The sequence below is a fragment of the Buceros rhinoceros genome, unplaced genomic scaffold, assembly GCF_000710305.1.
Source record: "Buceros rhinoceros silvestris isolate BGI_N320 unplaced genomic scaffold, ASM71030v1 scaffold5608, whole genome shotgun sequence".
NCBI classification, from domain to species: Eukaryota; Metazoa; Chordata; class Aves; order Bucerotiformes; family Bucerotidae; genus Buceros; species Buceros rhinoceros.
The window spans coordinates 23,359-38,138 of NW_010427324.1; the positions used below are offsets into that span (position 1 = coordinate 23,359).

The 14,780-nt window shown below is 36.8% G+C and overlaps 1 protein-coding gene across 1 annotated transcript in view; it reads left to right on the forward strand.

Annotated features, from left to right (window-relative positions):
• Window positions 1-14,780, forward strand: part of UBE3A (ubiquitin protein ligase E3A) — a 48,370-nt gene that overhangs the window by 19,386 nt on the left and 14,204 nt on the right. The window contains exons 5-6 of the mRNA XM_010141843.1: window positions 6,754-7,064; window positions 10,899-12,160. Of these exons, the coding sequence (XP_010140145.1) occupies window positions 6,754-7,064; window positions 10,899-12,160 (1,573 nt within the window). The remainder of the gene's footprint in view (window positions 1-6,753; window positions 7,065-10,898; window positions 12,161-14,780) is intronic.

The window sequence follows — 14,780 nt, forward strand, 5'->3', positions numbered from 1 at the left end:
TGATGATCAGAGTTGCCTTGACTGTGTAGGTTTCAGGTATCTGTCTAAAACAGATGTAAGCCAGTCATGCTATAGGGATTGGATTCATGTATTTGAGTAGTAGTTCTACAGTATTAATGCATGGTGTACCTGAAAAACTAAATATTTTTTAACTGTATCACAATGTGATGTGTACATCACCTATTACAGAGAATTTCTGCAATCCTGCTGCATAGTTGCTCTTGGCCACATAAGGTGGAATGACAGTGTGGGTAATACGGTGTCACCTGCAAGCCTACTGTGTAGGTAAAGTAGTTACCATGTTGTTTACATGCCCATAATTCCACAGTAAATGCAGGGACTTACCCAAGTGTTTTGTTACTTACACAATGAATGGTTAAGTTGTTTTTGCTCTGGTTGGTTGATACAATTATTTATTTATGAGTTTTGCATTGCAAAGCTTTATACCAAGAGCATAGTCACACGTGTTGTATATGTGTGAATTAACATTAAGAAAAGTCTATTGACTGTTCCAGTTTCTAATCCAGCAAATTCTTATATGGATAAGTCTTGCTTATCCCAAGCTTTTCAGATGCCCATGATGGTGCTAGCTCAGAGTTAGGAAGCTTTCTTTAGCATTCATTTAAGTCTTTGAATTTTTAAGATCAACATCTGCTACTGTTGCAGGTCTGCATTAATTTTCAGCTTTGAATAGTGTAACTTTCTTAAAACCTCTGGCACTAAATTTCGTAATTTTTAATTGTTTACATTAACTACTGATCAGTGTGTGTATATTTATTGTGTATTGTATGCTGTCATGTATCAAGGCAAAGGTTGGGTTATTTTGATAAGGCAGCTTTCTGTGCATTCATCTTTTTCTGTTTTTGAGGATGGGATGCTTTGCAATTTCAAAACCTCTCTATTTTCAAAGTTGTTGAACATCACCCTTTAAAGTGTTGTTATAGTTGATGTATAGTCATCTCACATTGGAGTGGTTTGACAGCTGGTTTGTTTCCCTTGAAAATGGCAAAATAAAAATTCTGCAGCAGTCTCAAAATATGCCAGAAAAACAAATTGCAACCATTGCAAATATATACAGTAACTGTAAGTATTTCATGATGCATTCTTTCAGATGTCATCCTAGTGCTTTCTAGACATAGAATGCCTTAAATTACTTTCCTTATAGATGAAAACAGTGGTGGGTTTGCCTAACATAACCACGGGACATGCTGATCGTGGCCTCTTTATCGAACCTTGCCACATACAGGTATTTTTGTGGCATTTGCTGCTTGTTATATTGCCATTCTTGGAAGGAAAATACGTAGAAAGTATATTTATGTATACCTGTAGCCTTGCACTGTTACAATGTTATCTGTCTAGGGTGAATTAAAAATTCCTCAGTCTCTTGCAAAGCATCTTTTAGCTAGGCAGTGATTCCCTCGAGAAACCTCATCAGTTAATAAGACTGCATTGACTCCACTCAAGAATTGCTTGAAAGGTAGCACTACTTAAGTTACAGTTAAGTGTCCATTTTACCTTTGCTTCCAAGAGCAAAAGTGCAGTAACATAAGTTGATCAAATTTTGTATCATTTGAAAGAAAAGTAATTCCGGATTTTGCACTAGAAAATATAACTGAAACAAATGTATTACACACCTTGGTTCCCAAGGAGCTTGGAGGCTGCTGTAGATACACCAGTTAGAAATAAATAAAAAGAAACCTTAAAGAGGAGAACTTTCCTTCTTGAGATGTCTAATCCAGAAACACTGGACTGTTCTTCAACTGGAAACTCAGGTGTTTTGTCTTACTGTCCATGTTATTTGCACTTAGTTTCTGCGTGATCATGGTCATCCTTCCAGGACAGTGTCATGCAGAATGAAGACATGGTAAAAGAATGTTACCATGAAAATGTAAATTTAAAAAATTATTCTGGAGTTTTTAATAACTTGAAAACAAAGTTGTGTCATTGTCTTTTTACTTGGCCTCTTCAAGTCGTACAAGGTTGGTCAGCATTTAGGTCTCTGCTCTGCAGATCAGTCTTACATGTTGATGTGGTCAATCCTCTTCAGTATTTATGTCTGAAATAGTTTGTCTCTTACATCATGCTTTCTACTGAAATGCTCCAGTGGTCCAGCAATAGACAATTGGAATCAGTGTTCCGAGTTTCTGTCTGTATCTTTTGATTTATCACTGCAGTGCCAATATTAATCTCCTTCCTTTGGTTGAGCTGCCAATCGCAGTACCATGTATAAATTTCATAGCTGACAAATTTAAGCTTTTTCAGTAGAGTACAACATGAAGATTATACTTGCTTGAGTGTCAGGAATTCTTTAACCAAGGGACACAACATGCAAGGTACTAAAGAATATGTATTTTGGTTAACATTTTATAAAATATTAATTATTTGTTTTGTGCTGATTATAAAAGACAGACTGAAGGATTCCTACAAGCATGTGAAGTTTCTGTCATATCATTTCTTTCCAATAAAGATAAAGTTGGTCTTATTGTGACCTCACAGATGGTACAGTTACTAGTGTTTAGGATTCCTTACTTGATAATTTAAAACAAAATTTGGAAAACTGACAAAGTGTTTTGTGGTGTTAGATGTGATTATTCTTTGGAAGTTTAACAGCTGATAACAATTGCATACTTTTTTCTTTAAAGGATTAAGAATAACAAATTTGTTCAAAGAATGTAAGATGTTGTAAGTTCATAGTTGGTCCTAAACTTAAGTGCATTCCAGTATTAATTCAAGTTACTTTTTCTTGGTAGTTAAACTTATGCCTTTCTTATGAAGGCTGTATTTCTCTCGGCCTTTTCAAATGGCACTGATTCTGTAAACATGAGCATAGGATTCAACAGTGTCAAGTATGCCTGCAGTCATTACCATTTACATATGTTGATTGCTTACAATAATTGCTTAGTGATTGTTTTCTTTGTAATCAGTTATTTAATGGCTTCAGGCCTGTAATGTTGGGGTTTGGGTTTTTGGGGGTGGGAAGCGGTGTAGATTGGGGATTATTCCTGAAATGGCTTAAGTCACAAGCCTGGATATAATCAATATATTGTTCGTATCTCACTTTTACGGCTAATTGAATGTTGGAGGGGTCACATAAGTGACTGGGCACTGCATGCATCTTGAGAAGGACAGATAGGAACCAGGGTATGAAACCAGCTGGTCTGCAGAATGACATCTCTATGGAGTCCTGGAGAAGCTAATCTGAAGAGGAAAGAGCTGTAATGAAGGGTGCTTTTCTAATAGCAAGATAATTTGTCTGTGAGACAAGATTAAGATACACATGCTGACTGTGTTCTTGACCCCTTCTTTCTGCATTGCTCATAAAGCCAGGACAGCTATCCTCAGGTTCGCCCTTCCTGAGGAAGTGTCATGTCTGACTTTGCCAGCATGGGGTATTCCTGGAGGCACAGTGGGTCTAGAATATGTGATGGGGACAGAGGTCCCTTGGGCAAAGCCAATGTGGTTCATGGTCTGCACCCCAGCTACCAGAGCCTGCCACACGGGAATGAATGAGGTTTGGCAAATGTGAGCTCTGTGAGTGTGTACGTTTGCAAATCAACCTTTGGTAGATGCCAGTGACTGAGGGGGACAAAAGGTGTCACAACACAGCTGTAATAGAGGACTCGGCTACAGCCCTGGTGGAGCATTTGGCATGGCAGTTCAGTGCAGGCCACTTCTAAAGGGACTGTGCAGGTAGTGCTTTTACTGGAAGCTCGTCTTCTCTAGCATTGCTGTTCTGACTTTAAACAGAAGCAGGAAACCAACATTTAAGGTTTGAAATGGAAACTCTCAGAAAGCAGTATCTAGCTTCACAAAGGTGTCCATCCATAACCCACTTTTTTTTTAAGTGGTTTTTGATCTCTAGGTCATTTTATTTCCAAAATGTATAAATCTCTTTATGCTTCTGTCTGTTAAGGCATCTACTGAAAGGTTTTTTGCTATTACTACTAAAAAAACCTTTTCCATGGGTTTTTTCCTGTCCAGAAGGCAAACATAGATTTTCCTCTAGTTTCCATGCATACTAGTACTTCTGTTAGGTTTTTTGCGCTAGGAAAGAAACCAGATTATGAACATTTTGGCACTTTCTAATATTTTTGTTAAAACAGTCTGTAAATTTCCACTTATTAAAATTGTCTGTCTTGGAGCAATATGAGTTTAAATATAATGTAGAAGTTGCTTTGTCCCAAGCAGAAGCCATTCAGAAATACGTCATTTTGTACTGATACAGACAAGTATGAAACTTTTGTCTTTATTTCTAAAACATAGGTGAACTTTAGGCAAAAATAATACTTTTGTGCAGATATTTTTAACTTCAGGCAAGTGTTGAAACTCAGATGAAAATTCTTTGTTTCGAAGGTAAACTTTAAAGAATTATATGCTTCAGATTTTCCTAAAGGTCTCTTAAGTGTTTAAACTTCCGATTGTCACAAATTTCCTTTATGCATTTAAATATTTGACACTCTGAGTGTGTAAGGGACCAGTTACTCTTCGCTAGATCCCTGTATAGGAGATTAAAGGGAGCTGCAGTCTTCACTGCGCAGCGTGAGCTGAGACTAGAGAAGGGTTTTGCATTACCTCACTTAATGAATGAATTTTAATGCCTCAGGCTGTAAAAACTATAAAGTTTTCTGCATATTAAATGAACAAGGGAATATAGAAAGAGATCAAGTTTTCGCCTCTGGGGAGTGAAGAAGGTATGCTAAATTTTTTTCTGAATAACGTAAGAAAATATGGGCTGTTGGCACTGGACAGTAACAATAATTCCTCAAGTACTTCAGTGGGAATGTGGTATGGAATATCTTACTGTTCTGTGAAATTGGCTTACTCGGAACTGAATTTTCTGCAAGTGCTTTCATGGATGGACCTCAGTAAGGGTAGCTCTTGTGGAAGGCTCAGTATGTTATGTACTTCCTTCTTAAGTCTGTATCCTCACTTTAAGTCTCCACCTTTTTTATCTACTTAATTTATCTGAGGCCATGTCTGCAGAATAGCTACCAGAGAGAGTTGGGGGGGAATTCTAGTACTGTTGTACATTGTGTTCTTTCCTTCCATAGTTAACTAAAAAAAAAAAATCTAACTTTTGGTCAGGCCTTTTGTTTCTGCTAAAACTTTACAGAGCTTGAGTCAGCGAGGCCATGAGTCACAATGAAGGTGTTTCTACAAACAGCATTACTGGAAGCATGGCACAGTTTGAGCAGTAATTGCTAGTCAAATATTGGAAGCAAAAATTTTGAGTCCCTCAGAAATGAAATGTTAAGAGACAAGTCTAAGCTTTTAGTCTTGGCATCTCAGATGTAACCTGTTTAAAGTGGAGTGTTGTTTAATATGATAAAATGTGCTGTTAAATATATCAGTGTTTATATATTGAAATAACTTCATTCAGACTAGATGTTATGTAAGCTAGAAAGATCCCTCAATAGTTACTTTCAGAACTTGAGGATGTTTTCACTTCTGAAGCAGCTGCATTGAAATGCTGATACTTAACCAGCCAGTGTTAACAGCTAGGTGCAGAAAGTGCTGAGTGGTACCAGTGAGTCTAGCACGTCAATTCTCAAGTACTGTTTTATACAGAATCTGTGCATGCATCAGCATTTGAAAAGGCAACTTAAAGTTAATATCACAATTTCTGATGAAAATCTTGCTTCCCGTGTTGTAGTCTTTATAGTACTATATCACTAAAATTAAGTAACAAGTCTGTGTGTTACGCCTAATCAAAATGTTTGATCTGTTTCATAGTTGATATTTTTCATTAATAAATGATTTTCTTACATGAAGTGAAGATTTGGGGTTTCTTTCAAAAATGTGATCAACTGTGCCCTTGGTGCTGCATGCAGCATCTTCTGTCTGTTACTTGTGGTGTTCCAGCAGTTTCTTCATTGCTTGCATGTTTCTGTAACAGTCTGTGACCCTATCAATTGGCCGGTTAAATTTTTTTGTGCGTGTGTATAGTACTGAGCACATTAACTTGTATAGCGATACAGTAGTAATTCTTCAAAGTAGATACTTGCCATGTATAATTGCAAGGAGAAAGGGGAGGCTTTGGCAAATAGTTTTGAAGGCTGGCTTTTTTTGTGGGTGGGGTTTTTTTCCAGAGAACCACATACCTTCAGCCTTGAGCTGAAGGTATGAAACCTGTAACCATGGTTTGTCATCAGTTTAATTAACCAAGGAATATTTTTCCTATGGATTTAAATAGACTAAGTATCTGATAACTTAGTTATTTAGAATCTTGTTTTAAAAATGGTTTAGATTTTTAAGGGTTTATACCCTGTTGATAATAATACTAAATAAATGCCTGGATCATTTCTATTTCAGGCTTCTTCCCTCTGTTAGTGGCAACCAACCATACCTCAGTACTATTCATCAGACTCAATCACCTGTAGGAGATCCAGTACTGTTTCACTTGCAGGCTTGCTTTGCATCTAAATTGCCCTCTTTCTGTAACAATTGAGGTTGTTCAGAGCTGTACAAGGTTGTGTCCATTGTAGCACTGGAATGTAAAGATAAAAACTGTGCATAAACAGGATTTACCTTTTACTTAAATGGTGCCCACAAAATAAATTGTGTGTTAAAAATATTTGCACTTGTCAAGATGAGAATCCTGCATTTAAAAAAATCTTCTGATGTGTCCTCTCTGACACAGAAATCTTGTGTTTCAGTGCCTGACTAATCTCTGCCTTGCTGATGCTTTTGAATGAGCTTTGTATGTGAAAGCTCTACTAATCCTTGTACTTACTGTTTGAATGTTTGCTACAGGAAGCGAGCAGCTGCAAAGCATCTAATAGAGCGCTACTACCACCAGTTAACTGAGGGCTGTGGAAATGAAGCCTGCACGAATGAATTTTGTGCTTCCTGTCCAACTTTTCTCCGTATGGATAACAATGCAGCAGCCATTAAGGCCCTCGAGCTTTATAAGATTAATGCAAAACTCTGTGATCCTCATCCCTCCAAGAAAGGAACGAGCTCAGCTTACCTAGAAAACAATTCCAAAGGTGCCCATAACAATTCCTGCACTGACAGAAAAATGAACAAGAAGGAAATGCAAGGCCCAAGAGATGACTTTAAAGGTAAGATATTATTTTAGAATTTTCCTAAAATAAAATATATATAATACGCACAAGTATAAGAATTCACTGTGGTAATGTTCTGCTGAATTCTTAAGTAAAATACAATAACGAGCAATCAAATATTTTACTGTGGATTCTGAAAAATGGCTGGACTAATGCTGAACACTGGATCCTAATCTGGATCTTTACCACATCTCTGTTGAAATCCATGTGCAGTTATTGCTTTACTGTTTTGCAGATACAGAGTTTTTTAAAGTGCTGTTGTATGACTGCTTTTAGTTTTGCTGGTTTCGTAACTCTTCTGTAGTTAATGAGTTATTAAAGTTATACTTTAACTAATTCCAGATTCTACATTAAGAAACTTAACAGATGAATAAAAAATGATGCGGTGGATGATAGGCAGTACAACTACCAAGCTAATAACAATTTATCAAAGTGATTTCTAAGCTAGTGTACGAAAGTGAAATACTGTTCTGTGTTTTTTCTAACTTACTTAGCTTTTCAAACCCTCTAAAACAGTAAATCCATACTACAAAATTAATTTTGGTTGTTGCCAAAACCTGTGGTGCAAATCACAATCTCAATTAAATGAAAGCCTTTGAGCATTTTTAAAGTATCATTGCAGTAAGTGGTATAAACACAGAAGTTCAGATTCATTCATTTTAGCTAAAGAAGGGGAAACTGTTTACAGCAAAGAATTAAGCCCCACAGAATCAGCGATAAAAGATAGTACAGTATTACAAGGGATCTAAGGTGCATCAGTCAATACCTGCATCAATTTGTTCTTCAGCTGATGCTAGGATAAATTTGTTCCCAAATTATTTATGAACTGAGTAAGCAAGGAGGCAAACAGTAGGCAGGGGGAAGGGGAGCTAGCATTGTTCTAGTAGGGCAAGAGGCACATTAGGTGTGTTTTGTTATTACTCTCTTGGGTTTGTGTATTTTTAGGGGTTGTGCACATACAGAATTTTCCTCCTCTCTGACCCTACTGTCCTCTCTTCCCAAGATACCTGAGTCTTCTCAAGAGATGGTCTGTTGTCTTAAGCAATGACTCAGACTTAATCTATTGCAGTATCACAAGTATTGGCGTTTCTTTGTAGCTGTATGGACAGAAGGCACTAACGCATTCTTAAAGCTCGTACGAGACTCTTAGTTACCTTTGGAATTGAATGATGTCTCAGGAATCTAGTGATCTGAAATTTTTTAAAGTCCATCTGCAGCAACAGTTACTGGGAAAACTGCAGTTAAAGCCAAGTTTTTATGCTTGACGTAGAATTCAAAGTTCTAAATAAATTGAAAGAAATGCTCTTCAGAAAGTGTTATTTAAATTACTGCTCTGTAGTGCTAAGCCCAAAAACTATTTATTGCCTTTGGGGGAAAATATAGCTGGAGGTCATTGTCAGCACCTCAGAGAGATCTTGGATGGCAAAGAGGAAGGGAAAAAAAAAGGGAAAAGAGGAAGGAAATAGAGAACTTATGAGTGTATGAAAAGAATTGGCTACAAATGTCATCATACATAGAGAGAGAACCATTTCAAAGTCAGTGGTGTTATTACCTGGGAAGCTATTTTCAACTTTGATCCCCAATTAAATTGCAAACAGAGAAGGTCGGGGGACAGGCAGTGAACACACAATCATAACAAAACTTCCATAAAAGATAATTAATAATTTTTCTGATTAGGGAGTGTGGTGTTGGCAGTATATAGATTGCATGCAGTCTTTTTCATAGTCAAGAATCACTGCTGAAGCTTCATGTACAGATTTGTCATGCAATATTACTGATAACAGGTCTGAGAGGACATATTTACTTTGCTGGATCATATAGTTGCAATAGAAAGGGTGAGAAGGCAAGGTGCATAAAAGCTCTGATATTCGGACACGAGTCAGCTAAAATTGAGTTAAGTTAGAAAAAAGCTTCACTTAATGTTTGTTTTACTCCAGCTGTTCTCATTGCTGTAAAGTAATAATGGGGCAGACTCTTATGGCAGCTCAGTTAGAGAGTGGTCACAGGATATGACTTAAAGTTCTGAAATTGCTGAAAATAATACTAAATATTTTAACTGGAAATAGCGCATGGTTAGTTTCTTAAATACTAAAACCTTTAAAAGAATGACTGGGGAATTCCTGTTGTAAGTATGGAACTCTGAAATGTATTATATTGTTTAATTGTCAACTTCTGCTGATAATTTATGCTTTGAATGATCTCTGCAGTCCAGAATCAGTGAACTTGAGGTATGGTCCTTGTTTTGAGGAGCCACGGCATGGAATAGTATCTGTATCAGCTGTTAAATTTCTTTTAGGCAAATTTGCTTCTTGGGAATACACTGCAGCAGATGAAAATAGGAGGTGTTGCACTAGGTTTGAATCCTTTCATAATGTTTTCATTGCTGTTTTCTGTAACAGGATAGATTTTAATTTTGAAGATTTTTCACTGTCTTCAGATTGGTTGGAATTCAGTCTCTGTAGCATGACATAAGCTTAAACTTTCCTGTGTTTTACATGCTCTAAGAATGGCTTGGGACTCTGCAAAAATCAATAGTTGTCTGTCTTCATATCAGTTTGTATTTCTAATTTAATGACTGCTTGGAATGAATGTTAGTTTAGGCAGTCACATTTCAAAATACTTTAACATGTAACTGTCCTTATTAAAATGATATGCTTCCTTATTTCTGCAAAGGTAGTTGATCTGGCATGGTTGGTGAATACAGTGCTGTGATGTATGATATGGGTGGGGGTTTTTTAAGTTCTCTAGAGATGCTATTAAACACATTTTGCTTTTAGTTCTGAATTATGTGTCAGTTGAGAAGAATATGCTTAAACTAGAACATCTTTTCAGGATCTGATCGTGTGGTAATCCTACTTTAAATCGTCACCTGATGTGAAAACATCTGTGGGTTCTGTTTGAAAAGTAGCATATAAAGCTATGAATAATGTTTTCTCCTCTTTTCTTAAGAGATAGGAAGATTTTAAATAACAAATGGACCACCAAATGACTTATTTCATATTGGTTGTTTGGTGGGGAGGGGAACAGACGGGTGTATGGAGCCCATGCAGATGATGTATGTAAACCAGCTTGTTCATCTGAATAGCATGTTGATGGGTATACTCAAGGTGTTTTATCTCAGTGAGGCCTAGTGTACAAAGAAATAACCTACATGTGTAACACCCATATAACTCTGTGTGTGTAATTTAGAAGGCAGCATAAATTTCTGAGCATGTATCTTTGTTTTTGGGGAGGATTTTCAGGCATCAGTTTAGTATAAAAACAGTTGCAGAAAGCATTGAAAATGGAAATAAATCTTATTTCTGTTAACATACAGCAAAACAAATTAATGAATCTTTTCTTCCAAAATCTTTTAAGGAAGAAAGAGTGTGTAAAGTCCAAACACGTGTGTTTTGTTTGAAAAAAGAGGCTTAGTTTGTGTGTAGTTTAATGACTTAGTACCTTAACTGTGCAGATATACCAGAAGACTGTATTGTCACAGTCTTATTCATTAAGTCTTTTGAAGTTTAAAATCATCTTACCAGTTTGATTTAGCTGCTCTCATTTAGACAATACAATACTATTAACTGCCAAATGTAGTTAATTGGCTGCAAAACAATTTTACCATTGAGCATGTTCTCTGATCGACAGCCATGAATAAAATACTTCATAAGATCGTAGTGAATGAAAACATGATTCTTCATGCTAATAAAATGATAAAGTATGTCTTAAATTTACCCAGCACTAACACTTTTTTCAGTGTTAATTATATGATACACAGATTGGAATAGAGCAAATTAGAAGTATTTTATCTTTTTTAATTTTTATCTTAATAAAATTATCTTTTTATAGATGTGACTTTTCTAACAGAAGACAAGATATATGAAATTCTTGAACTATGTCGAGAGAAAGAGGATTATTCCCCTTTAATCCGGGTGATCGGGAGAGTATTTTCTAGTGCTGAAGCATTGGTACAGAGTTTCCGAAAAGCCAAGCAGCACACCAAGGAGGAGCTCAAGTCTCTTCAAGGAAAGGATGAAGACAAAGATGAAGACGAAAAGGAAAAAGCTGCCTGTTCAGCTGCTGCTATGGAAGAAGACTCGGGCGCATCATCGTCTTCATCTTCATCATCAAGAATAGGTGATAACACACAGGGAGATAATAACCTTCAAAAACTAGGCCCAGATGAAGTGTCTGTAGATATTGAAGCAGTCAGACGGGTCTACGATAGATTACTTTCTAATGAAAAAATAGAAACTGCCTTTTTAAATGCACTTGTGTACTTGTCACCCAATGTGGAATGTGACTTGACTTACCATAATGTGTACTCTCGGGATCCTAACTATCTGAATTTGTTTATTATTGTTATGGAGAATGGCAATCTTCATAGCCCAGAATATCTGGAAATGGCTCTACCATTGTTTTGCAAAGCAATGAGCAAACTACCCCTTGCAGCTCAAGCAAAACTGGTCAGATTGTGGTCTAAGTACAGAGCAGACCAAATCCGGAGAATGATGGAAACATTTCAGCAGCTTATTACTTACAAAGTCATAAGCAATGAGTTCAATAGTCGTAACCTAGTGAATGATGACGATGCAGTTGTTGCTGCTTCAAAGTGCTTGAAAATGGTTTACTATGCAAATGTAGTAGGAGGGGATGTGGATACAGATCATAATGAAGAGGAAGATGAAGAACCCATCCCAGAATCAAGTGAACTAACTCTTCAAGAGCTGTTGGGTGAGGAAAGAAGAAATAAAAAAGGTCCTCGAGTGGACCCGCTGGAAACTGAACTTGGTGTTAAAACTATAGATTGCAGAAAACCACTTATCCCTTTTGAAGAATTTATTAATGAACCACTGAATGATGTTCTAGAAATGGACAAAGACTACACTTTCTTCAAAGTAGAAACGGAAAATAAATTCTCTTTTATGACCTGTCCCTTCATATTGAATGCTGTTACCAAGAACCTGGGATTGTATTATGACAATAGAATCCGGATGTACAGTGAAAGACGCATAACTGTGCTCTACAGCTTAGTTCAAGGACAGCAGCTCAACCCATATTTACGACTTAAAGTGAGACGTGATCACATCATAGATGATGCGCTTGTGCGGGTAAGTTATGCGGTGGCATGGAACTTAGGTTTGTGGTTCTGAGTATGCAAACTGTGGGCTTGGACTGAAAAGGTTTGTGTGTAAGTACAGTGTTTCACATACTAGATTTCCTCTAGAAGAAACTCAAAACAGCTTTACCGTATTACATTTGAATTCTAAGTATGCTACTGAAGATTTGTATGTTCAACAGAACCACTTCTACTCAGAGTGGTTGCAGACTTAAGTAGTTTAAAGTGTCAAATAGTTCTTATTCCCCATTAATAGGTTCCGCATTGTTACAACTCTTTATGGTGAGAATGACTAACTTCTCTTTCAGAACTTTGTCCTGTGGACCGTCTTGAATCATCTTCTGATAGTAGGGTCTTTCAGAAGGAAGCTGGACTTAAAACCTTTCGGTTGTGTACTTTTCTGAACTTCTAGATACAAAATATGTGGAGTGTCTGCATGATAAGTAGAACTTCTCACTTCTAAGTGTTACTGCAATTTGGTGCAAATACCAAATATGATTGAGAAAGGAGAAGACAGACCTGTTAATACCTGAGAACTGAGAGCAGCCTGTGTCTGCATATGCTGACTTCTTAAAGTAAAAAAAGTCATTTGACACATTTTTGGAAGGTGGGAATTATGCAGGATGCAAACTATAAAGAACTATTTCACAGTAAACTTTTACCATAAGTAGGTCCTTTCATTTTAGGACTTTCCCTTCCTTTATCTTTTGCTTAAAGCTGTTGTTTTTCGGAAGCTCATTTTTCTGTGTTCTGTAACTAAAGCACAACAATATTTGCAAAACTTTAACCGTGGCTTTAAAGGTTGGTGCTGAAGAGCCAGACAGATATTTGGAGAGGTTCTGAGATTCTGGCTTTGCCTATGAAGCGAGCTGTTAGTTCTAGTTAAAACTTTATTACTTTAACTGCTACTGAAGGTCAATTGTGAAAGCTTTAAAAGAGCTCCCACCTTGATTTTTCAGTGTACCTATGAATTTCCAGATGGGTTAGCTGCTTTGTGAGAATTGCCGATATTGGGACTGATCAGGGAAAACCTTTGTCTCTGGTACCATTAAGAAAAATGAAATTGCAGTGCAGAAATGGCTTCTGTGTGTAAACCTAATTTTATATTAGGCAAATAAGAAATACACTGTTTTAAGATTAAAGCTTAATGTGTACCATTTTTCTAATTTAAGAATACTCTTTTTAATTTCACTACCTATCAAACTTGCGGTTGTATCCAGTTATGTTTTGTCACATTAATGTAATGCAGTTTATTTCCTTGACTGTTCAGCTTTGGAATACGTAAATACTGGAAAAAAGGGAGGGACAGTACTATCTCTTTGGGAGAGGATGAGAGCTAGTTTTAGGGAGATGTTAGTTTTAGTGTCAGTTCCAGCAGAGAGGAAGCAGACCTTACTCCTCATGCTTGAAGATGGGAAGCAAGATCTGTAAATATGAGAAAAGACATTCTTCCACTTAGTGCTTGTTGTGGAAGGAAGTTGAAATCTTTGAGGACAAAAAAAAATATGTTTAGCATCGCTTAGAAAACTCATGGGCAACATGAAGTTGGTGCAGTCACTGCTGTGTACACTCTTTGTCTGTTTGAAAGCTAGATAATTTAAATTAAGATCAAACATGCTAATTTAAATAGTGATGCACTTGCAGCAGCCCTTGCACAGCCTAGCCATATATAAGTACATGTCTGGGCAGTTAAGGATCCTTTTAGGGCTGTTCATTTAAGCTGTCAGAACATGCTAAATTATGGTGATCTGACTGTCAATGCCCCAAGGAGAGTAAGAATTTGAAACTGTTTATTCTAGGACAGAAAATAAGGGAAAAAAGACAAAATTGTTCTGAAAGTCAAGTAATCTGAGCTGAACTGTAGTTTTAGTCAAGACCAAGTGCAGCCCAGGTATTTCTCAAAAGTGGAAAACAGTTTCTCTTCAATAAAGTGGAGATGAATGAAGACTAAGCATCCTAGCCAGAAGAATGGAGCTGTGTGTGCCATTTCAGAGGCAACAACAGAGTTATTTTGAGGTAATGTGGGTTTAAAGAAAAATGTGTGGTATGGGTACAGAAGTCACCTTTTAAGTATTGGTATGTTTAAACTGACAATATGAATTATTGGTGCTCAAGGAAGACATGTTAACTATTCCTGAGGAAACATTAGGAGTTAAAGGAGCGAAGGGATGTCTGTTTACTATGGTGTGCCTATGTCTCTCTCTTTCATTTTTCTTCTTATTTTAATATCAAAAAGGATGCAATAGAAATACATTTGGAGAGTTCAAAGTCTCTTCAGAGAGACTGTAAAGTCCTCTTAATGATAAAAAAGATGATGGAAAGGACGTAAAAGATGGCATGGAGAAGTTGAATGGGAAATACTGTTTTTTCTCAACTAGTAGCACCCAGTCATATATCAGGAAGTAGGTGTAACAGAAGCAAAAGGATGTATTTTTTCCATACAGTGTACCTTAAAATTATGGCTGCCTTTGCCCAGGCCTAATAGCTCTTCAAGAAAGAATGATCCATCAAAAGGTAATGGGTGGTACAGGCATTTTGATGTGACCCACACACAAACCTCAGAATACCTCTAAGCTGCAAGTCTGCTGGCAGCTGGAAAAATACTGTAGGGA